Genomic DNA, 23,535 nt, shown 5'->3' on the forward strand with positions numbered 1-23,535 from the left:
AGCAGCACGAACCTTCCTTTCAAGTCCTGCTGGAAAGGCAGCTTCCTCCCATCAAAAGCACAGCTGGGGCCGGGGGAGGGGGGATGACAGCAAGGTTTCCTCTTTATCTAAATGTGATGACTTTTAAAGTTTCATTTCATGGCTCTAGTAATTGCTGCCTCTGTCTTCAAAGTGATGGGGGGCCGGTGACGCGCTCTGCCACCCTGGACCTGTGGGCGGGACATCTGCCTGAACCGTAGGCCTTTGGCTGGTTCAGGGCACCTCTAGCTGTTGGGATTTTGGCTTTACTTGTTTTCGCGGTGGCGTAAAGGAAAAATGTGCCTTTCAACTTCTTTCACAATCACCCTCTTCTTCATAGTGGAGGGAAACCCTAAGCAGAGGATGGGTGTGGTATAAATTCTAACTAAAACAAGGCTGCCCACTGGGTTGAGATTTGGGGAGAGTGTGGAAGGGACCAGAAGGTATGTTCTCCCAGGAGGCTTATTCACCGGCATCCGGTTTCTCCCCCCTAGTTAAGGACACTGTGGGAAGAAGCAATTTCAGGACCAGGCAACGGCTTTCTCAGGGGTATCTGGGCTCCAGCAGTGATGCCAGGAGATCCCCTTGGATTGAGACTCAACAAAGGCTGATGAGCCAGATATATGGCCTCACTGGCCCCGGCCTCGCCTCCCCCCCCCCCCCCCCCCCCCCCCCGTAGATCAAACAGTCATGAAAACCCAGGTGGAGCAGGGACCGCCACTGAGTCCAGGAAGAATGTGAACATGAAGATGATGTGGAAGGCACCGCAAAGCGGGCAGGTGCAAACTGTCCCCTCCCCTCGGAGTTTCAGGCCCGAGTTTTGGCTGAAGCTCAAGTTGGGACCGATCTGTCCCATCTCGAGGGGCTGCAAACAAAAGGGAAGGGGGTGTGGGGACGAGATGAGAAGGAGGAGCCCCCAGATCCTCATGAAAGCCGAAGGCGCGGATTCGAGAAGGAGGGAGACATCCCCCGAGGCCCGAAGGAGCAATCCGCCCCAGGGAAGGGCGGGGAGAAAGCAGCCTGCGTCTGGAGCCGGAGCCGGGCGCGCAGGCATGCCGGTGTGTTTCCACACAGGGGCGCTGGAGCACGTCTTACTGCAGCAAGACGCGCGAATGCGCACCCGGAGCCTGGCGCCCTGTTCGGTGTGGTTTCTCCCGGGTTCCTTCCTCTCAGTCGGAGGCTGAGGGGGCGGAGCAAGCTTTGGAGAAGTTGCTGGCCTCCCTGAAGCCTCAGCCTCTGCCTCTGTTTACTGAACATGAAAACTGAGTTCGCGATGGACACCAGTGGGTTGGGATGTGTAGGGAGGAGCGTTCCACTGAGTTGCTCGGGAGCCTTCCACCAGGCCTCCCCTGCCTCGCTTTCCATGACCCTGCCTTTCCCTTCTTGTTGAGGCGGGGGGGGGGGGGGGGGGGGAGGCGAGGAAAATGAATCTGTTTTCGGAGACGAGCTTGGTTTGGGAAGCAACGAGGGCTCCTTAGAAAGCTGTGTGTCTGAGCCCCTCCCTTCCAGCCCTGCTGTTTGCCGTCCCTCTCCCCACTTAGGCCCCCCAGGCCCGAGGGGTCCTGGCCGCTGTTGTTGCAAGTTAGGCGTGGAAAGCTGGAAGGAAACCCCGAGGGGGAGCGCTCGGAAGGGGGCGAGGCTGCAGCTGCGCGGGGCTCGAGCGTGTGCACCCAGGGCGCAGCCCCACGCCAAGGATGGGCGCCTTCGGGGCTCTGCTCTTCCTTCAGTGCCCGCTCCCCCCCCCCCCCGAGCCCCCCGCGTTTTCCGCGCTCTCTTCCCGCGCACCCGGGGGCGCCACCTCCGGCGAGGCCCGGAGCGCCCTGAGCCCCTGGCGCGCTCACGTCCCCGCCCGGTCCCCGGCCCGCCCCCGCGACCCCCCGTGCCCCCCACACCCCCACCCCGCTTGCGCCGCCAGCCCCCCGCCACCCGGGCGCCATTACCCGGCCGCGCGGAGGGGCCGGTGGGGAGGGGGAGGAGGAGCCGCGCGGAGGGGCCGGGGTGGGGGAGCGCGGAGATCCGCGCTGGCTGTTCTCCCGTCTCTAGGTGGTGCCAATTCTGGGGCCTAGGCATTTTCCCTCCCTTTATGGTTTTCCGGGGATTTTTTTTTTTCCTTCCTCCGGTGCCTTTGACTAGGCCGGCCGTGGCCGTGGCAGGGAGTTGAAAAAAGCGGAAAGGACCGAGCGAGCGATCGCACCCCCAGACCCCCGGCTCCGCCGAGCCGCCGGGGGAGGGGGCGGAGGAGCCGAGCCAGGCAGTCGCCCGGCGGCGACTTGAGAGTGGCGCGCGGGAGGAGCGGCGGCTGCCGCTTCCCTTTCTTCTGCGGCTTCTTCCCTTTCCCCCCCGGAGGGGGTGGGGAGCGGGGGCCCCGAGAGGGGAAGGCGCGGCGCAGAACGCCCCCCCGGGCAGCCGGCGAGGGCGCGGGCACCGATGGCTTCGCTCTACCAGAGGTTCACGGGCAAGATCAACACCTCGCGCTCCTTCCCGGCGCCCCCGGAGGCCAGCCACCTCCTGGGCGGCCAGGGGCCGGAGGAGGACGGCGCGGGGCCCAAGCCCCTCGGAGTCCCCGCGCCCGCGGCGGCGCCCCGGGAGCGCGGCGGCGGCGGCGGCGCGGGTGGCCGGCCCCGGTTCCAGTATCAGGCGCGGAGCGACGGTGACGACGAGGACGTAAGAGCATCTTGGTGGGTGGGGGGCGGCGCGGGGCTTGGGGCCGAGCGCTCGGGGAGCCGCGTGCGCTCCGCATCTGCGAGGGTCGGGGTCGCCCTCGCGGCTCCCCTCCCCTCCCCTCCTCTGCCTCCCGGGAGCGCTCGCTCCTCGGCGCCGGCGCCGATCTCGGTCACCGCCGTCCCGAAGCGGGGCTCGGTCTGCAGCGGCGGCGGCCGGGAGTTGGTGCCTGAGAGAGCAGCGTCTGCGGGGCTGCGCTGCCGGGATGGGGGAAGGCTGGGGGTGGCAGTGGGTGTGTGGGTGTCTGTTGTCACTGTACAGGGGTATGCGTCCTAAGGCGACAGTTCAGCCAGTCTGCGATTACAACTTGATCTTCCTTCCTCCCTCCCTCCCTTCCTCTCTCCCTTCCTTCCTTTTTTCTCCCCCCTGCTTTAAGACTGGGGAAGATGAAGTCCCAGGCTTCCCACCTGTCACTACAATCTATGCATTGCGCCCTCCTCACCTCCTTCTTGCTGTCCCTTTACTCACGTGGCCTGCACTTCTCCCCTCTCCAGGCCACTTTCCCCTCCAGTGCGGATCGTGTGGGTGGTGATTTCCTTTTGGCAGGGGGTGCAAAACACTAGCATCCGAGGCCCAGCGTCCTGTTCCTGGGCCCGGCACAATTTTTGCTGATGGGAGTCAGGCCCTGCCTGTCTCTGTCGACCAGGCTTGGACTAATAGCTCTACCTTAGACCTGTGTTAGGAGAAAACTTCTTCTTCTGCTTGTTTCCTACTCTTCTTGGGCTGAAAGCCTGGGTTTCAAAGGTTGGATTTGCATATCACCTTAGTAACCGATGACTCAGGCTGGACACGAGCGGGCTGCTTAGATGGATGAGTCCAGCCACCTCTGTTGATCCCTTCTAGCTATTCAGATGTCCGGGGAGGACCACAAAAAGAGGCAACTGCCCTTGTTGAGATGTTCTGTTCCCTGGGGAAAAGAGAAAAATCCCAGACAAGCTCTGGGACTGACAGGGAGAGCTGTAGCTTAGCTGCTCCGGCCCCTGGGGATAAGCAGGGTGCGTTGTGTCGTGGAACCCGCTGCGTGTGCCTTGGTGGAGTTTGCTACCTGGGTGCACCTGGGCACAGGTCCTCACACAAGCCTCTCAGATAGCCTCCCCTGACAACCCAGGGCGGTACCGGTCCCTGCCCTGAGCAGGCTGTTAGGTCACTCAAACATGTCTTGTCTCAGGTCCCACTGCTTCACCATTTGGTTTTTCTTTAATAGTGCAAGGTTGGGGGGAAGGGCTTTCACAGGGACAATTCTGAAAAAAAGCCACTGAGGTTTTGTTGTTGTCACTGGTCATTTTTTGTTTTACGGAGGGAGGATGTGAAGACTGATAGGGATGACAGAAGTTTGTGGCAAGTGTAGTCTGTGTCCATACACGCACACACATGCACACGCCACAGCCTGTATCAGATTTTGCACGCAACCTTCCTATTTTCTTTTGGATCATTTCCAGACTCCCCTGGTTACACAGATAGCAAGCAGAGAGATGTCCCTCACTTCAGTGGGTCAGGTCCTGCGGGAGATGTGTGGATTCTTCAGGCATCTGGTTCAAGGAACTAGAAGTCTCTGAGGAGGGGTTTTTGGGCGGTTGGTGAAAAATTCTGGAGGATTTGGTTACTGAGAATCTTGGGGAAGACAATTGAACTGCAATGCAGACAGAAATTATGCACTTTTTGCCTTAAGTCTGACTTAAAACTGTTGAATTGTTATGCTTGGAGTGAGAACAGTGCAGTTTCCATTGGATAGGCTCTAGGTGGCGCCAGGAGGAAAGAAAGGCAGTGGTTTCTGAATTTTGTTTCTGATGATCTCCACCCATCTTCCTCTCTTTTTTTCTTTCTTCTTAGTTTGGAGCATCTGGTTATAGTTCCTTCTTTTCGGTTTGATGTATGCCTAGCACCGTTTCTCAGATGAGCAAAAGGGTTGAACTGGGGAGCAAATTGGGGACCTAACATTTGAAGAGGATTTCTGCTGATGTGGCTCTGACCCGTGTATCTGACTTAAATTCAGGAAGACCTGACACCAGTGTTTTTTCCTGGAAAATTCAGAATTGTGTGTGTGATATGTAGGTGCAGGTATAAACATAGTGTACGTACATATAGTGTCCTTATGAAGTACGTATAAATATATGTATATATCTAAAACGTATGATGAAATCAATGAGACAGCTAAATGTGGCATCAAATTCTTGAAAGCTTTTCTCAGAAATGTTATTCAGTTTGGAAAAGTTATGTTTAAAATTTACAAAAAGATAGGTGTACATATTAAAACGCTTTTCCTTCAGGAACGGCAGGTGCATTTTGCTTGAGATACTACTAGTTTAAAAAGATAGATGTAAAAACTGCTGTTTTGATACCAGCTTTGTCAAGATGAAAGAATTGAGAGCAGTCGTTTTGCCACCCAAATGTAAACCTGAAGACATGCATGTAATTAGGAACGTATATAATAATGGAATCATAATCACGTATTACTCTTTGCATGTTGGCCCTGCCTTTTACGACATTGATTTCCGCAGTTGGGGAGCTGGGCTGTGGGTCGCGGGAGCTGTCCGAGGTGCTGAAGCATGGCCGCGGCCCCCTTCTGCACATCCTCACGCTAGAGCCTGTGGCCTTTATAGCCCTCCTGTGGCTTGTCAGTCAGGGAAGGCTGTTCCGTGGTACACAAACAGCTTTCCCGCCATGGTCACAGAGACCATGATAAACAGCATGCCTTTAAAATCCAGTGGGCCTTGTGCCTCTTGTCCCTCCATCCAAAAAGGGGGAAATAAAGTCCCATTCTTGACTTCTGTGTATATGCACACATGCCTGAATATGATTAAAAATAAGTAATTTCCACCAAAATAAAACTTACGGTAGTCACAAGATTTAGTAGAGATGAATCAAATGCTGAGATTGTACAGCAGGTAATTAACTAGTATTGCATTTCCTATCTTCACAACCCCCCTGCCCCCACCACCACCACACCCCCTCCACGGAACCAGAGAAAAGCCTGCTTTGGCTGGATGGGTCAGTTCTGGGATGTGAGGTTAGCTCTGAAATAGAAATAAAACCAGAATACCTTTTCTATTGGAGTTTCCTCATCAATCTTAAATTTATTTAAACATAAAGTCAATTACCTGGGTAACCCCTCTGAGGAATCAATAGCCATTTTGATTTAAAATTCATTTTGTAGGTTTAAAAATTAAGTTGACTCTTAAAGGAAATGTTGCAAGAAGTGACTTCTAATGGAATTTAAGTAATTTCCAATAGGAAATTGTGACTGTGACTGATTTTAAAATACTGGATTTTGTGTCGCCCCTGCTTGCATGTTTTTTGTTTTTTGTTTGTTTTATTCCTTAAAGGACTCCGTAGGGCTTAGGCAGTAGTCTTGTTGAGGCCCCATTAGTATGTTCCTGTATTCTTCATGTTCTTTGACACGTGATTTCCTAACAATACAAACACGATGACAAACGGGATTTTAAAACAGCAAATTGGCTAAAGCAGGCGCTGAGCATCAGTCCCCTGACTTACGATGTCTGTCAGCCTGACAGGGCCAGTTTCATTATCCGGTATCTTCAGCATGAGGCTTGTTCTCCAGCAACCAGCCCATTGTTCTCTCCACCTTGAGTTTTCACTGCTACGATGTCAGCATCCTGTGAATTTTTGATGGGTATTTGTCGATTTTAATGTTTTAAGTAGTTTGGCTGCACAGATATGATGTTTCTTTACCCTGCCTATGTTTGTTCTTCTGCCCCAGTGTTAATTTTCTAAATATTTAATTTCACATCATTTTCCTAATACATGAGGAAAAGACGAAAACTTTCAACTACCGATTTGGTCCCATTCTTCTCATGAGTGATTTGACAGTGCTCAGTGTCGTCATCGACAGATCATCCGTGGGGTATATCACATGAAGCTCCAAGTGACCTTTGACTTGAGGAGACAGGTGGAATCGCCATCTCACTCCTCATAACGGCGGTGCCTACAAAGTAGGTCCTATTATATGCCGAGCAGTGGAATTCGTCCCGTTTCGGTGAATATACGTTGTTGCTATTACTAATAACGTTATCCCTTGATGTTACCCTTCTCCACCAGTTCTTTCTTCTCTGCCTGCAAACAGACACAAAGACCATCCTCACTGGTCTGTTACTGCCAGGTCTGGCTACTGTCCTGTTTTTCTTTCTTGTTTTGTAGTCCCAACTTCTCAATCAAGTAGTCTACAACTGATTCCACCTGCGTATCACCAACAGTCTTCTTTTCCTTGTCTTTCTTGGTGGCAGACTTTCTTACCGTTCTCACTGAGGAAGCTGCACACAGAGAACGTCATCGGGAGTCTGCCCTGTGTGATTCCTCTTCAGCCTTTGTTGTCACAGCTCCTGGTCTTGGTGACCACCACCCTGCATTTCCGACTTTTGCATTGCATGTCTTTCCTGATGCGGCTTGAATTCCTGTCCTGTCTCTTTCTTCCTGAACTCGGTCTTTGAGTTCTTGGGTACATCATTTCCTCCTACTCTTAATGTAGGAGGGTGGGAGAACCTATGCTCCCCAGTTTTGGTCCTCCACCATTCTATTCTTTACCTTTCATGCTTTCTAAAGATAAATTAGATTTCAGGTAAATTAGAATGAAGGTAAAGGGAGCCGAGCTTATCCTACAGCTTCCGTATTAGAAGATGGCTAAGTAGCTTCCGTCCTCTAATATACATCCCCTCGCATTTCTTCTGAAGGTGTTTTTCTTTTCTGTTTTATAGGATTGTAGAATTAGAAGGACCTTGATGGTGACCATCTTGATCTCTCTTCTGAGCTTTTTTTCCACATGTCAAGCAACTAGACATTACATCATTTTTGCGATGGCGACAAGACAGCTGCACGGAATGTATCCCTAACATTCCTCCTCTCTTTACGTCTGCTTATTCTAGATACCTTTCTTCCTAATCTCTTTATTTGTTGTGATAGTGTCGCCGTTTCATCCGTATCCCAGCATGGTGTACCACGTATGCAATCATGTAAAAATGACATTTTCTCTATGGTTTTGTTTCTTTTTTTTTTTATATTAGATATTTCACCAGATAACCTTTGAGGTCCCCTTATGAGTTTAATGCCATATAAAACTATGTCTTAGCACTCTGCTGGACATAGTACTTGTCCTGAAAAGTTTAGCTTTTGTACTTCAGAACGTATTTTAAATGCATAGGAAGTGTTTACTGCCTAAAACAGTCTCGCTGTCAATGTTTTGGTAAAGTGAATAATCACTCAAGTTTTAAAAATATAATTCTGTGTCTGTAAAGAATTTGCTGAAATTATAATACATCTGTAACAAAATTATATAAAATTTTGCTTACTGTCTCAGCACAGAGAATGTAGTCATAATTGGGAAATTGTCTAGATTGAAGGAAGTAAGACTCATGACATAAGCAAAGTCAGTGCTCGCTGAACCATGGGTGAAGCCAGATATAGCATCAAAAATACCTTGCCTCTGCACTACGCCTTGATTTTGTTTTTAAAGTGCCGCTGTAAGTATTCTCATTGTGTCTTCATAGTCACCTTGGCTAGGGAGGAGAACCCTAACAAACAGCTGATCTGTGGGCTTGAAAAATTAATAAGGGTAAACCCAACTACTTTTCCGTTGCATGAGTCAGTTGTCAACTGTGAATGATAACAAACAGATTTCAGTGTGTTAACAAGCCTTTGGTCTCTAGAGCCAGTCACAAAAGTGTGTGTTTGCTTAAAGCCAGAGTTGTTTGTGGAAAGTGAACATTATGCCTTCTCAGTGGATTTGAATTCTGTGTAGCACTAAGACGTCTTGAGGTAGACACGGAAGCATACTCTATTTGGCATGCTTTTTTCATGCTGCCGGCACCCACTTTTAAATAATTTACTTGTCTGTGTTTCCTGCAGATTTAAGGAGGTCTGAAGCATTAGAGTAACATCATATTAATTTATATTTTTGAAAAGGGGATCAACTCATTTTCCTACATGAGATTAATATTCTAGCATCACTGTGTAGACAGGAATTTCTTGAGATGTTGGCTTTGGACATTTTTTTTCTTCTTCATGAAATAGAGCTTTTTAATTTTGTACCTAAAGCTTTTTCTCCCGTAGAGTCAGAATGATTAATGAGTTTAATTTTTGCAAGCAACTGGCAGGAGTTGCTGAGTAAGATGTACATGCTGATTGTATATAACCCTGTTCCTTTTAATTACTCTGATGATAACAATGCATTTATCAACTGCATGCAGAATGCCTCTGTGCAATATACAATATTGATCCCTTTCATAGAGCATTGCCTATAAAAATAATATGTATAATAATCCTTTCAAAATTAAATTCTGCTTAATAAATTTGGTGTTAAGGGCATTGAGTGCCCATGTGCTGTTATGATTTGCTTTTATTTAATCACATGAGTTTGATTTTATGTACATGTAAAAAAAAAGAGAGCGAAAATCAGTCAGCCTTTCTCATTAATGACTTTTGGGACATTTATCTTTAGAATGATCTAGTATCGGGAAATTATCTGAAATAGAACATTTTAAAATTTGATAGCATCTAATTTTACAAATGAGAACTCTCCAGGTAATTATGTGAATAGTATTTGGCAAGTCACTTGTGCTCCTCAGAGAAACTCAGCCTCCCGTTCTATCCTGCGTTCTTCTCAGTATGCTCTGTGGTACCATAATTGAGTGGAGGAATGAACTTAATTGTATCATTGGACTTAAAAAGTATGAACATTATGAAATCTAACAGTTTAAATTAATTTGGTTCCAAATGGATGTGCTAATTGCCGAAGGGAAAAACAGTTTTTCCACAGTAGTCTAAGATTTTGCTCCGACTTGTTTGACGTGTTTTCCCCCATAGATTTATTTTTCTTCCTCCCTATATTTCTTGCTGTCTTTCCAGCATCATCCAGATCTGTTTGGAGCCCAGGACATGTTCAGTTTTGCCCCACAAATGATAAAGATATAGACATAGATGTAATTTTGCAGGGAGACTGGAAGCCAATGTGGCCTGGAAGGTCCAGATGATAGAATTCCAGGTAGCGAAAATCCTGCTTCCCAGAATCAGAACATCTGAGGTGACGGTGGCTTGTGCAGCAGCCAGTGGGGACAGATGCTGTACGTGAGCACAAGGCAGGGATCGGAACCTTGTAGGGTGCCGGGAAGACGGAGACTCGGGTAGCTACAGACGCTGTTTTCTCAGGGCCTAAAACAGTGCTTAACTTAAAAAAAAACAAATTTCCTTTCACTCATGCTGCACATGTAGATGAACAGCTTGAAGACTTTAAGATCATTCCAGCAATATGCCTGATGGAAGTGAAACACACACACTCACACTCATTTTTTTTTTTTTTTTTTTTTTTTTTTTTTTTTTTTTTACATTCAGAGGGAACTTAAGGATTTTCCAGGGCCTCACAGTCATTGTAAAAATCAATGTGTAAACTTCCTACAGTGCTTGGATTTCTTTGATCTCAACTTTTCCCTCACCTAACTTTGGGTCAATCTTAACATGTTTACGTAAAAAAAAAAAAAAAAAACAAAATGGAACGGGGATATAGGTATCTTTCCCAATTTGGAATTGAGAAGACCAATTTATTTTTTCTGTCTTCTGTTGTTTACTGTTTGGGAAGACTTATGTTAGAGGCAGAGCTACTGGACTTACTACAGCAGCTTTTGGGGATCAGTGGGAACCTTGTTGTATCGTCCTGGATGTGTTTATATAATTGTGTGTATCCGTCATATTTCATGCATTGCATATTTGATGCATTCAAGGTGGCACCTGCCAGCAGGGGTGGGAGTGGGAAGGGAGTAAAGGAGCATTGGAAGAACTGCAAACAAAGGGCATCGTATAAGGGGAGGGGATTCAGCAGACATTAAAGGTGGGAAAACACTGGCCTCCTGTCTCCCTAATAATTTTCTCCAATACACTCAGTTTTCTGAACTTTATTCAAACCTTTCATATGCCTCCTGCAAAATCCAGTTAAATAAAAAGAAATAAAAATGGGAAAGCTCTAAAACAGTCGTGAGAGGTGAAGTTATCTCTTCTTTTCAAGTTTATTTATTTTGTGTGTGTGTATGTGAGAGAGAGAGCAGGGTAGGGGCAGAAAGAGAGGGAGAGAGAGAATCCCAAGCAGGCTCCAGGGCAGAGACCAGCATGGGGCTTGATCCCACGGCTGAGATCGTGACCTCAGTCGAAGTCAAGAGTCAGATGCTTAACCAAGTGAACCACCAGGTGATCCTTTCCCATTTCTTCTTGAGAGCTTTTAGAGTTGTGGGTGTTCACGGCCCCAAGAGGGGGTCCACTGCAGTGTGAACGGTCCAATTACTAGAGACGCCTTTCTCTTTCTTTCTTTCTTTCTTTCTTTCTTTCTTTCTTTCTTTCTTTTCTTTCTTTTCTTTCTTTTCTTTCTTTTCTTTCTTTTTTCTTTCGTTTCCTTCCTTCCTTCCTTCCTTCCTTCCTTCCTTCCTTCCTTCCTTCCTTCCTTTCCTTCTTTCCTTCTTTCTTTCTTTCGTGTGAGCAATCATCTGACATGTGAAAAGATGCAACAAATTTAAAATGATACCAAAATGTCAATTTCAGAACGACAGCAAAAAGTGAGCGCATATAGCCATCCTCTGCTCGTAACAGAGCAAATGGGTCAGTGGAATAATTCACGCTGTGGCATATTGCTGTATGGAGTGGCAGTAGGAAAAGTTGGTAAAGGAATTAGAACTCAAGGGCTCCGTGTTCATCTGGCATCTGCTGAATGTTGCACCTGTGGTTAGAAATGTACATGATGGGAATTCAAGGGATCTTCCAGATCCTTCCGGTCCTTTGTTTCAGGTCGGGGTCGACAGTGGCCACAATGTGACACTTGTGCCGAGTCACTGCCTGTACTGAGCAGTCATCTGCATAGATTCTCTCCTGTGTGCCTGGTAATTGTTCACATCTTGGGTCCTTGACAATCCGTAGCCACTCCAGACTTCTGTCCCAGTTTCTCAATTTCAGCCATTACACAGTCAGCTATTCAGGGATACACTTGGCATACAGGCAGTCTGGCATTGATTGTACGAAGTTTGACTTTAATGGAAAAATTGATAAAGTTGGTGTCAAACAGGATGTGGTGAGGTGGGCTCAGCTGTGTGTTATATTGGAGGAATAAGTGGGAAGGATGTTGGGACACTTCTCTTTTCCTGAGTGCACTGGGATCTTTGCTTTCTTTTCAGGTTGTAATTTTTAATTGTTATATTTTATTTTTTTTTGTGTGTGTGTGTGTGTGTGAGAGAGAGAGAGAGAGAGAGAGAGAGAGAGAGAGCGCGCACACGAGCAGGGAAGAGGGAGAGAGAGAGGGAGACACAGAATCTGAAGCAGGCTCCAGGCTGTCAGTACAGAGCCCGATGCGGGCCTTGAACCGACAAACCGTGAGATCGTGACTTGAGCCGAAGTTGGACACTTAACCGACTGAGCCACCCAGGCGCCCCCCTTTTTAGCTCTGAATCTGTCCGTTAAGCATCTGATCTTAGAGACTAAACATTTGCTTCATGGCCGCCTACTTTCTTGCTTTCTTTCGCTTCCCCACGTTCATGCCGCACTCTTGTTCTTGTGGAAAGATGCTTCCACAAGCATCTTGTGCTTCTCCATGGCTTCTGCTCACCAACCCTCATTGCCGTAGCATCTGAGGAAGGACAGAGCTGTAGACGAAGCCACGTGGTCCCCTGTCTTCCCTTCTCATTTTGTTCCTGCCTCAGGGAGCACTTCCCTCTCTACCCACCTTTACAGGTCTTCTCAGGAATATCCATGGAGGGGATGGCTGTAGTGTTCTAGGACCCTCGGGCTGCATCATAGAATACCCAGCTGCTTTCGCAGGTGAGTTCCTGGGTCCTTCTCATCATGCGCATCGGTCTTTTCCCGTGTGCAAACGTCTGCTCTCCATTACGCACCTGTTAGCGGCTCCTCACTCGCGTTCCCTCTCTCGCCAGCATGTGCTGCCAGCCATACAGACCTTCAGCAGGAGCGTGGGCTCGGGTAGAGCTTCTGTGCGGATAGCGGTCAGGTGGAAGGACGGATAGGGTCGCCACAAGGTGGGGAGCAGAGGAACGGGGGCAGAGAGGTCGAGTTGGTTTAGATTTTCTCAAATGGGCACTTGGCTAAGTGCTGGAAGAGGGCTGGCTTCTCACGTGGGCGGGTGTAGGGGTCTTCACTTTGGCTCTGCAGATGCTTCTGGGGATTGTGTCCCCTTGCTCCCTTAGACGGCGGTGTGGCCGCGCCGTACTTTGGCTGGGGAACCGGGAGTGGCGGTTGCGGGGAGCACTTGCAAAACGGAAGCTTCCAGAACCAGCGTGGGCGGGTTCTGTACTCACCTTCCTTTTGCCATGGAAACAAGGGGTATTTCAGAGAGCGGCTGCTCAATGGGAAAGCTGTGCACTTTGGTCTGTAAACATGGAGATTATGTTACCACAGCGTAACCTGGTTGGAGCCGAGGAGCGCAGGGGGCGAGTGTTGATGTGGGTGGTCTGTTCCTCATTTCTGGACCTCGGTTACATCATCGCCCCGGCCAGAATTGACACTTCCTAAAGTTGGGTGGGTAGTTTCACCCTGCCTTCTTGTGTCTCACATCAAACTTTTTAGTTCCCAAAGACGATGAATCAGAAATTCTTTCAGGGAGGACTGCAGATGTGGTAGGGCATGAGTCTTACCTGTTCCATCACTTACTTTATTTGGGGGGCAAGTGGGAACAATTCCTTGAAAGACAGGTGCACATGCTGGCGGTGTGCAGGGGTTAGGGGTGCAGGGACTGGGCAGTGGGAGGGATGCTAGGTAGGACACTAAATGGCCATGGCGGAAGCCAGCACAGGCCTGCAGGGTGTCAACGAGGGCCAGCCTTAGAGCCGAGGCTCTGGGTCCTTGACGGGAAACCTTCCAAGTCAGGGAAGTGGTGGTTGGTTCACAGGGGGAGGCTCTGAAGGTTCTCGGTGTGGAGAACAGTCTCGGTCCCTGACTCTGCCCTTGGCATTCGCTACGCTTTTCCGTCTTAGTGGATTCGGGATGAGGTTATTTGCTCTGTGGGAACGGAGAGGTACGTGTCTTCATCTGAATAATAGGAAACGTCAGCAGAAACATCTAGCTGTAGCCCGGTATCTTTCTCCCCAATTAGCATCCTGCCTATGGTCATTTAATTGCCATTTTGTATGTGGGAAAGTGTCATGAATTTCTCTTCCTTTCTTCTAGATTTTTGAGCTTCTCTCAAATTCAGCTCCCGAATGACGGGTTATCTATTAAAAGGAGAGGGGGGTGCCATGAGAGACAGGGGTGCCGTTTCTATAGAAACGGGAGCTGGCTGTGATGAGCCGGGGCATCTGGCTTCCTTGTTGGGCTGCTGGCCTCACTGAATACTCAATCACTGCTATGCTTCCTCGTTGATGTCCTGCGGCTCTGACGGGATCACATCAGTCAGCAGGGCTGTTGTTTGCACAGGTACAAGGAGAACACCTGAGCAGAATCCTAATGCTCCCGTGCCCGCCTCCCCATGGTCTTTCTCGTGCCACCTCTGCTCCAACAGATCTTGTCTTTCACCACAGCTGGGGAGAAAGCAGTCTTGCCTTCCGAGCCTTTTATTGCTCCTGGGGCTCATTGTGGTGTCTCTGAAGCAGGAAAGGACCTTGAGTGGTCATTGCTGGCCCTCAGTGTCTCCCACTTCCTCTTACAGACACCATCTTCCTACTTTAGTGGGCTTCCAGGAAAGGTTTGCCCATCATCATCCAAGATCTGCTTGGTCTTGCCCACCCAGTTCATGGCAGGCAGGTCGGTCAAGGGCATCACCTTCGCTCTGACCTCACTAGGAGAGCTGCCCTCAGCATCCTCTGCCCCATGTCAGAGCTGCCCGGCCACTCCTGCGCTGGGAACCATGCGAGGGCCCCTCACTTCTCTCTCTCAGAGTAAAAGCCAAGGTTCCTACAATGAACGAAGGGCCTGCGACGATGTGCCTCCCCACTCTCACCCTGTGGTCTTCTCCTTGGCCGTTCCACCTGCTGGAACGTTCTTCCCAGGTGTTCTGCCGGTCTTTGCTAAAGTGCTACTTTCTCAAAGACTCTACACTGCCCACCCCATTCAAAATTGCATCACTCCTGATACTCCCTACCCTGCTCAGGTGGAAGGTGTTTATCATCTTCCAGAAAATTATACAATTTTCTTTTTATGCCTGTGTTATTTTTGGCCCCCGCCCTCTACAGCCCCCATCAGGACATTGGCTGAACTAGCATAAGGGACCGTGGCTGGTTTGTCCTCTGATGTGTCCAGGCACCCGGTACAGTGCCTGGTGCCCCCAAGGTTCTCGGTGAGTATTTGTCAAATGACGAGCGAACGAATGGTATCCTACCTGAAAAATCTCTCTTTGCTTCTGTCTGAATAATCACGTTTCTTTAACCGTGTTCTCAGGACTTCTTCTGAAATTGAAAGGTTCTAAAATTAGTGCTCTGAACCTCGTACGTGGTTGATCACGACTGTCTGCAAATAGATTCTCTCCTTTTTGGGATTTTCTTTATTATTTGATTCTGAACAGTGGAAGTTGGTGCTTCCAACTCAAGACCGTAGTTGAGAAGATGAAACGGTTATTAGGGAAACAGCAGGCTTTACTTTTGTAGGATCTGCTTTAAATGTCAGTGTCTAGCGTTTGTAATATTTTGTCTGAATTTAAAAATAAGCGCGACTGAAATATACATTTCCTACGCATGACTCTTTTTGCTGGCTCTTTTTGTGGTTATCAGCAAAAGTAGTAGAAAAGAAGGTCCCGTTGGGAAAAATGCGTATCTTTGGGAAGAAGAGATTCCTATAAATACAAGAAGGCGATAAGTTGGTTTTGATTAGAAATTCCTATTACCTAATTTGCAATTTAAGCGAAAGCAAAAGATCGCAGCTTGGTTTTCCGTGGTTCTGTGACCGTTGGCAGGTGGAAAGTCAACTCAGAGTATTTTGGAATCGTATGTCATTAGCGGAATGCTAAAGTTCCCAGACCAAAACGCTCAGTTTCTGCGAGAGGAACTGTGCCTGGGTGCTTAGCCCGGGGCTCATTTCCTGTCTCTAGCATCCGTTTTTATAATACAGTCAGGACTTAGCTGCACTTACGAGGGGGCTGAGACCAGAGACTGCCACCCCTGTTTGATCCCTATTCCCTCTGCTCCGCCCAGCTGAGTGGCCTGGCGGCTCAAGGCTGTGCTGACACTTTGACTCAAGTCTCCATCAACAAATGGTGCAAAGTGAAGATTGGCCGTTTTATTTTCCGTTGCCAGACAAGGGTTGGCTTGCACGTATGTGTCGTGAGTGCTCTCTTGCCCACCCCGAACTGGGCTGAGCTGTTCAAGAACGAGGAAGAAGGCGCAGCAGCCCTCCAATCGGGAGAGGGTCTGCGTCACGGGCACACTTGGAAGGCGTAATCAGAGAGCTGTAGGAAGGCTACATCCTTCGTCCGAAGACGTGCTAATAAGCACGTGGAGTTCTGGAGCTGTCAGATGGGGCCAAAGTGCACGCAATTAGATAGAGATGATGCAACCCATAATAAGGAGATGCATCGCTGGGCGTGGGGAGCTCTCTGACCCCTGCACTGAAGTAGTCCAAGTGCCTGAGAACACTTAGAGCCAAAAGACTCACCAAAGCACGTTTTCTGCTGTGATTACTTAAGGAGTAGGGATGTGAGTTGATGTGCCCAGGTTTCCAAGTTCAGCATCCAGTTCAAGTCCCGGGAGAGAAGGGGTCTGCGGTGCATGTGAAAAGCCACTGCACACCCCCCCAGTTGGCTCTCTATGCCTGAGAGGACCCAGTGGGCCCCAGACACCTGCAGCACTGCCAGCCGCTGGAAGGGCAGTGCAGGCTGGGTCTACCCAGCAGGGCCTCTGCCGCCCCCCCCCCCCCCCCCCCGCCCTTTACATCTGTGAGGAGTCAGGGTGTGTGGTTTCAGGGGCACTGGGATGATCCCGGGGCCACTGCACTGAGCGTCTCACGGTTGGAACGTAGTCACCTGCCGATTGTTGGAGACGCGCATGTGGCCCGAGGAAGAGGCATGAGGCCACTGGGTATTTGGAGGGAGTCAAGAGAGGGAAACCTCTCAGGTAAGACAGCAGAGCTGCTCTGGAAACAGAAGCGGGGCACAGGTGAGCTCGGGGAGTGAAGGGCGTTCAGCCAGGAAGGTCAAGGGTGTGTATTCGGTGCTGTGTCGGCCAGTGAATGTCCACTGTGACTGCGTCAGAGAAGCCAGACTCCCCTCCTCCCCCGCCCCAGGCTTTGGTTTGGCGACGTGAGCTTCAAACTGTGCTTCCCTGAGTCATAGCGCTCCTGATGAGGGCCAGAGGAGGAACAGGAGACAGGGCCAGGGGAACGTGGCCCCTTCCGTACAGCAACTGCACTTTTAAGCTTATTTCCTTGTTGATCCGAGTTGACATGAAAAAGTGTGTTGGGACAACACAAGCCCTTCTTGAGTAACAGCCCGAGGACCCGGCGAACTCACACGTACCAGAGCTGACGTGGCGGTTTACCAACGCGTCGCGCGCAGAATTCACTGAGGCGCACACCTAACGTCACGTTACCGCCAGTAGGGCTCCATTTCCGGTTTCCGTTTCTTGTTCCCAGGGTCTTCATCGCGGGCAGCGTGGCTCAGTGGGTGGGTGTACGACCCTCGACTCAGACCGCCTGAGCTTGAGTACTGACTGACTCTTCCCGTCATTTACTCATTGCTTAGCCCCCAGAAGCTACTTAACTGTTTCTGGACTCCGTCTTTTTATTTATACAGTTAGGAGAAATAAATCATGGTTTCTTTCTCACCAGTTGGTTAGGAAGTTTAAGTTAATACGTGGGAAACACTTAAATAGTCCCTGGCGTGCCGTGCATCATCACGACGTCATGAAGTCCTTATTGAAAGATGTAGTTGTTCTAGAAAGGATGGGTGGAGGGCTGGTGTGCTTTTAGGACACAGTGGAGCTGGAGGTAGAGGGATGTGGGAAGCCCCCCAGTAATCACAGGTGCACTGAATATTAGCCATAATCCCTTGTGCCTGAAACTTAACCATAATGCTGATAGGTGGGTTGATTTAGTGGTCTGGTTAGGACAGCTGGACTGAGGGGCAGCATGGTTTTGGGGGGGGGCTGATGGTGTCACCATTAACCACCAGTTCCCTCAGCGTGACTCCGTGTTCCATCCCCCCTGTGTGGCATTCCTGGAGGAAACACGGGGATTTGGAACTAGAGGTCCTAGGTCAGACTCCCCTCCGGAGAGGGCAGTAGATGAGGAAGCACAAGCTGACCCCTAGATTAACGCGGAGAGCCTTGGCACACCATCAGAGAACACAGACTTGCTCACCAGGGCTGTTCACGGACATCCTCCAGGGCCAGGCCCTGCCTTAAAACGAAAGTAGGAAATGGTTATTGAGAAACGTTACTTCCCTCGGGAGTCCCTTTCATGATTGAGAATCCAAAGTATGATACGTGGTGTGTGCCCAGCACGGTGGGCAGAACGGGTCCAGCTAGAAGACGTGGAAGAAAGAATCGTGGGTGAGCCAGCTGTGAGTTGAAGGAACGTGGAAATAGGTCGTCCAGCCTGAGAACTAGGAACCGGGGTCCCCAGCAAGCGTGGTCTTGTGAACCAGAGTGGAATAGTGGAAAATGGCCAGATGGAGGTGTGACTACAGCGGTTTTAAAAACAAAGAACGTTCTCACTGTGAACAGAGATCTTAAACCACTTCCCATGATGTTTCTCAGAAGCTTCGACATAACGCCTGAATTTTAATTACCTCTTTCCCTATTAGCAGTTATACTGGCAATGTTTCCATTAAAACTTTCCAGAAGTCTCTTCGTTCCGTCTGACCAAAAACCAGAGAGTTGGCCACTCTGTTGTATCTGCCGAATCCTCACTTGAAGTGGTTTCTGAGGTTCTCTGAGGTTGGAAAGCCTCTGCACTCAACCAGCATGCTCTTCTCTTCCCAAAACAAAGCACACAGAGCCAGCCTTGTGTCCAGGGAGTCTTTGGAGAGTTTTCTACAAACTCAGAGATCCTTAGGCTCCAGATACCCTGGGATTGGCCCACTGGGTCAATGGAAGCCATGGAAAGGTATCACGTGCCATGAACTGCCCGATGGTCAACTCTAGTGGATGAAACAACATGGCATCCCAGGTGTGCCTGCCGCCCGCTCACCGTGTAGGAGTTAATGCACCGTAGATGTAACTGGAGCCTCAAGGGTTCTGGAAAGATCTGGTAACATCTCTGCACCTGTCTCACTGTCTGGACGGGTGTCACTCAAAGCTTGTTGCCTTCCAAGCACTGGCTTCCCAAAGAAGGACCTTCCCAAGGAGGCATGCATCGAGATGCTTTGTGAACAGAAATACATTTAGGGAAAGACTGAAGGAAAATCTCTGCTTCACCCAGCTCACCTCCAGGGCAAGGTGTGCAAACTGCAGCCCAGTCAGGTAGGAATGAGAAGGAAGAATCTGTGTCTGTCTTTGAAGAAGCTCCCAGAAGTCCCGACACCTTGCTTGCAGGGAGGAGCGTAGCCCGTATTTCCTTTCGTGACACAAGTCTTGCTCAACATCGAAAAGTCTGAGCACATCCGATTGTTCTGAATCACCAGCTCCTGGCATGTTTCCTAGTCTTTATGGCTCCAGTACTGGCCTGTTCTCACGTTCACAGCGCTCCGACAAATTCTGGTGACGGGTAGAATATAAAATTTCACTTAAAAATACAATTATGAAGAACCTAATTTAATCTGATTCTTTTACCATCAGTCATATGTGTGTATATTTAACTGTCAGCTTTGCCGTTCCTTTGAAATAAGACTGGGTCTTTGTTAACACAGAGCTTAGGGGAAACCACACACGGGGATTTTCCAGTGTCCTTTTTAAAGTCTCTACTTGTGCAGAAAAGCGTTTATGGTCAAAAAGTTTGGGAAACATTGAATTCTTCAAGCTCACTTGATTTGCTTTCAATGAGAACTTCACACTGAGTGTTACCACCTAAGGTGTGTGTGCGTATGGTAGGAAGTCCCACTTGTTTGTGTCTGCCTGTGGCAGTGGCAGGATTTGGAGGCAGATTTCGGGTCAGGAAGAGGAAATCTGCATTTCTGGCCCCCACAGGCTCCTCTGGTTACTTTACATCATATCCAGGTGAAAAAGTCAGCCAGTCTCCAGCGGCCTTAGTTTTCTGCGGCTGCTGTGACAAACCGTACAAACTGGGTGTCTCAGAACAACAGACATGTGCTGTCTCCCTTAGGTCTGAAATCAAGGGGTCGGCAGGGCCGTGCTCCCTCCGAAACCTCCAGGGAGGACCCACTCTTGGTCTTCTAGCTTCTGGGGGCGCCCGGTGTGCCTTGGCTTGTGGCCCCGTCCCTGGAGTCCCTCCCTCCGCGTTTACATGACAGTTCTCCCTGTGTGTCTCTTCCCTTCTTATGAGGACAGCAGGCACGTTGGATTCGGGGTCCACCCTACCCCAGCATGACTCCACCTTAACTAAATTACATCTCCAGTGACCCTGTTTCCAAAATACGATCACATGTCGAGATACTGGAGGTTAGAGCGGTACACCTTTTTTTTGCAGGCGTGGGGGCACAGCCCAACTCATTAACACTGACTTACTGACTTTTGTCTCAAAGCATGTCATTTTTAGGTTATTTAAAGTATTTGGAGGATGACTGTGTTTCTCGTTGGAACTTTAAGGAGCACATCTTCGTCGCTCAATTTGACTCATCCGCTCTGTGCGTTGGACTGTTTATTGAATCGTTATTGCCATTTGATTGGTGCTTCCTGTTTCTGGTGACGTTTCCTTTGGGAAAAGCCATTGGGGGAGGAGGAGAGGGAACTGATTTGGAGATAAGTAATTAGGACAGTCTCAGTGGTGAGATGTCATGCATTTTGCTCTGGGGGATTCGCAGCTGATTAGGGACATGTCACAGCTGGATGCGTTAAACAGGAAAGGGATTCTTGGGCTAGTTGGTGCCACCAGACTTAGGGAATGACAGTAAGACGTTGCAAACCTGAGATGTCAACCATCGTCTGGTCTGTGGATGGCTCACTTCATTCCGGAAGGACTTCTGATGGGCCTGTCGTCAGATGCTGCATGCTGTGTTGTTCCGGGAACCCAGACATAGCTAATTTTGTGACTGCAAAACCCCGGGGCACATACACCTGCTTCTGTCACCCTACTGTTGGGAGCACTGGTGAGGATGCTGCCGGCAAGGTCATTGTCAGAGGAGGAGGCATGGCTTTATTTCTATTTCCGATTTCTTTCTTCCTACCCAAAACAGATTGCAAGCATGAATTGGCGGGGGTGGGGGAAGGGTGAAAATAAAAGTAGAGAGCTTCCAGACTGCAAACAGAAAACCTGTGTGTCTTCTGCGCTGTCACAGCATGAAAGTGTCTCGAATCTCATGCTTGAAAGTATCCAGACAGCACAACGTCCACGCCTAGACCCAGTGCTGGCTCCCAGTGCACGAAGGTGCTGGCCTCATTTCTCCCCTGCCCCTGAGGTGTGGGGCGTGAGCTCTGGGAGGCAGAGGGTAGGAGAAGGGTATGTACTGACCACTCACATGAGAGGTGGGGGTTCCTGGGAAGCCAGTCCTAACCTGTATGTTCCAAACCTGTATCCAGAGGAGTAGTTTGGTGATGTCAGATACCGGCCCTAATATGACCCTTGGTCCAGCGTTGCAGCACAGGAGGACCATGGGGAGAGGTACTCAGGGCTGCAGGGGAACGTTTCCATCCTCCCTGCCGTGAGCACTGCCCACGCCTCTCTGCATGGGCTTGGCCAGGTGCTATTTCTGTCCCTATGCTGGCAATCGCTCGTGTCCCTGTTGTCCCCAGCTGCACGTACGTGGATACCGGTATTTCTTTGTTGAACACGCTTTGCCTTCTCCGCCTTGCAACTTGGGCTACAGTTTATTTCTTTATTTTTTTAATTTTTTTTTAACGTTTATTTATTTTTGAGACAGAGAGAGACAGAGCATGAACAGGGGAGGGGCAGAGAGAGAGGGAGACATAGAATCTGAAACAGGCTCCCGGCTCTGAGCAGTCAGCACAGAGCCCGACGCGGGGCTTGAACTCACAGACCGCGAGATCATGACCTGAGCCGAAGTCGGACGCTTAACCGACCGAGCCACCCAGGCGCCCCTGGGCTACAGTTTATATTCTCTGCTGTCTTGGTGGAAGCTTTTAGGGGAGGTAGCCTCCTTTAATGGCCCCTCTTCCTGAAAGCCGCCCTAATCCCTTAATCTGGATTCGAGGTCCTTGTGACGGGCTCCTGGGATGCCCTGTGTGCACAGCTGTGGGGGCATCTATCACACCTCACCGGAAGCCGCTTGCTTTTTCTTCCTTTTCCACTGGCATCTGAGCTTCCAGAGGACAAGGCATGGGACACGGGCTCCCAGGGGTCAGAGGACTGCAGGAGAGATACGAGTCCTGGCCACTCCAAACGCCTCCAGGATCCAGCCCTGTGCCTCTACTGTGGTCTTAACTCAGAGTCTGTGTTGCTGTGTCTGCCTGGCATTCTGTTTATTCACTATTTCACCTAACAAACAGTCCAGGGTGGAAACGAGGACATAAATGACACATTGCCAAGGCCAAACATGAAGGAGTAGGAACGTCTAGAGCAGCCTCCTCAAAGGGCACCCCAAAGTCGCTGGCATTTCTCCATTATTCATTATTTCCTTCCCAGACACCTCATTTCGTGCTGTGACCAATTTAAAAGAAATGAGGTTATTTTTAAGATGTGCCCTTTCAAAGAGCAACAGCCACATCTCCCTTGGGGTTTCCGGCTCCTTCCCAGGCAGTGGGTAAAAATCCGTGTTGGGGGATGAAAAATAAAAGGGAAGAGTTTATCTGGGAAAGAAAGAAATGTAAAATGTCACAAGCCATTAAAAGCGGCATTGCCTTTGCTCTGCTTTTTGTCCAGTCTGTCAAATGACTACGTGTATACCTCAGGGGACGCTTTCTGCCACAAGTTTGCTTTCCAAGATGACCCATTTCTGCTGTGGGTTGGGACTCGAGCTTCGTCTTTCTATGCCTACGGCAGGGCGCCTCTCCGGGCAGCCCCTCCCTGTGAAGCCCTCCTCCTGCGGGCCCCGCACCTGACCCCTTGGCCTTCCCTCCAACATCCCGTGCTCTGTCTTGCCTCCACAGTCATCTGCTAGCCCTCTGCCCCTTTCCACAGCTAGAAAGCAGCTAGTCCCCCTTCCTTGTTGATGGATGACAGGTGCAGGTGCTGAGTTCTCTGGGAGGTGAGTTTTGGACATGGGGGTTAGGACAGATCAACGGTTCCGTCCACCTTGCCCCGGGCGGTAGGTGTTGAACGTGAAGTGTCTTCGCTGAGATGGCTTCTCCACACACCCGGCCTCCTCGCTAGGTCAGAGATCTTTAAGTGCAAGGGCATGCTGTCTTCCCTTGGGAACCCCCGATGTTTGAAATAGAGCTTGTATCACATACGTGTTGGGCGTGTAGGCAGAACATCGTGAATTGGCGGGAGATACGCGTTTCCTTGGATCGTTTGCGAAACGTCTGCCCCTCTCTGCTATTTGAAATAAAAAATCTTAAAAACTATAGTAGAGATATAGATCAAACTGACTTTCCAGATCACCGGTCTGGTGCAGGGACTGGCAGACTTCTTCTGGAAGAGCCAGATCCGTAAATAGTCTTGGCTGTGAGGGTGACACAGTCTCTCACATCCACGCCAGCCTGCGGGCGTGGCGCGGAAGGAGCCGCGCACAGTGGCCGCGTGCCGACGACACTTTGCTGATGAAAATGGGCAGAGGCAGCTTTGGCACACGGGAAGCAGTTTGCAGACTCCCGAGTTACAGGAAGCAGATGTGGGGAGCAGCGTAGACGTGAGTCACTGCCTGCA

The 23,535-nt window shown here is 49.8% G+C and overlaps 1 protein-coding gene and 1 pseudogene across 3 annotated transcripts in view; one reads left to right on the forward strand and one right to left on the reverse strand.

Annotated features, from left to right (window-relative positions):
- The window catches only part of DPP6 (dipeptidyl peptidase like 6), an 859,550-nt gene that overhangs the window by 147,234 nt on the left and 688,781 nt on the right, over positions 1-23,535 (forward strand). For 2 of the 3 annotated variants that reach the window (XM_042927192.1, XM_042927193.1), the window contains exon 1: positions 2,446-2,682. The exons of the other annotated variant lie outside the window; for it this stretch is intronic. In XM_042927192.1, coding sequence (XP_042783126.1) covers positions 2,446-2,682 — 237 coding nt within the window. Of the gene's footprint in view, positions 1-2,445; positions 2,683-23,535 lie in introns of those variants that run through there. 3 annotated transcript variants of the gene reach the window in all.
- On the reverse strand, positions 11,398-12,638 carry LOC122213041 (annotated as a pseudogene).

Source organism: Panthera leo, chromosome A2 (genome assembly GCF_018350215.1).
Source record: "Panthera leo isolate Ple1 chromosome A2, P.leo_Ple1_pat1.1, whole genome shotgun sequence".
NCBI lineage: Eukaryota > Metazoa > Chordata > Mammalia > Carnivora > Felidae > Panthera > Panthera leo.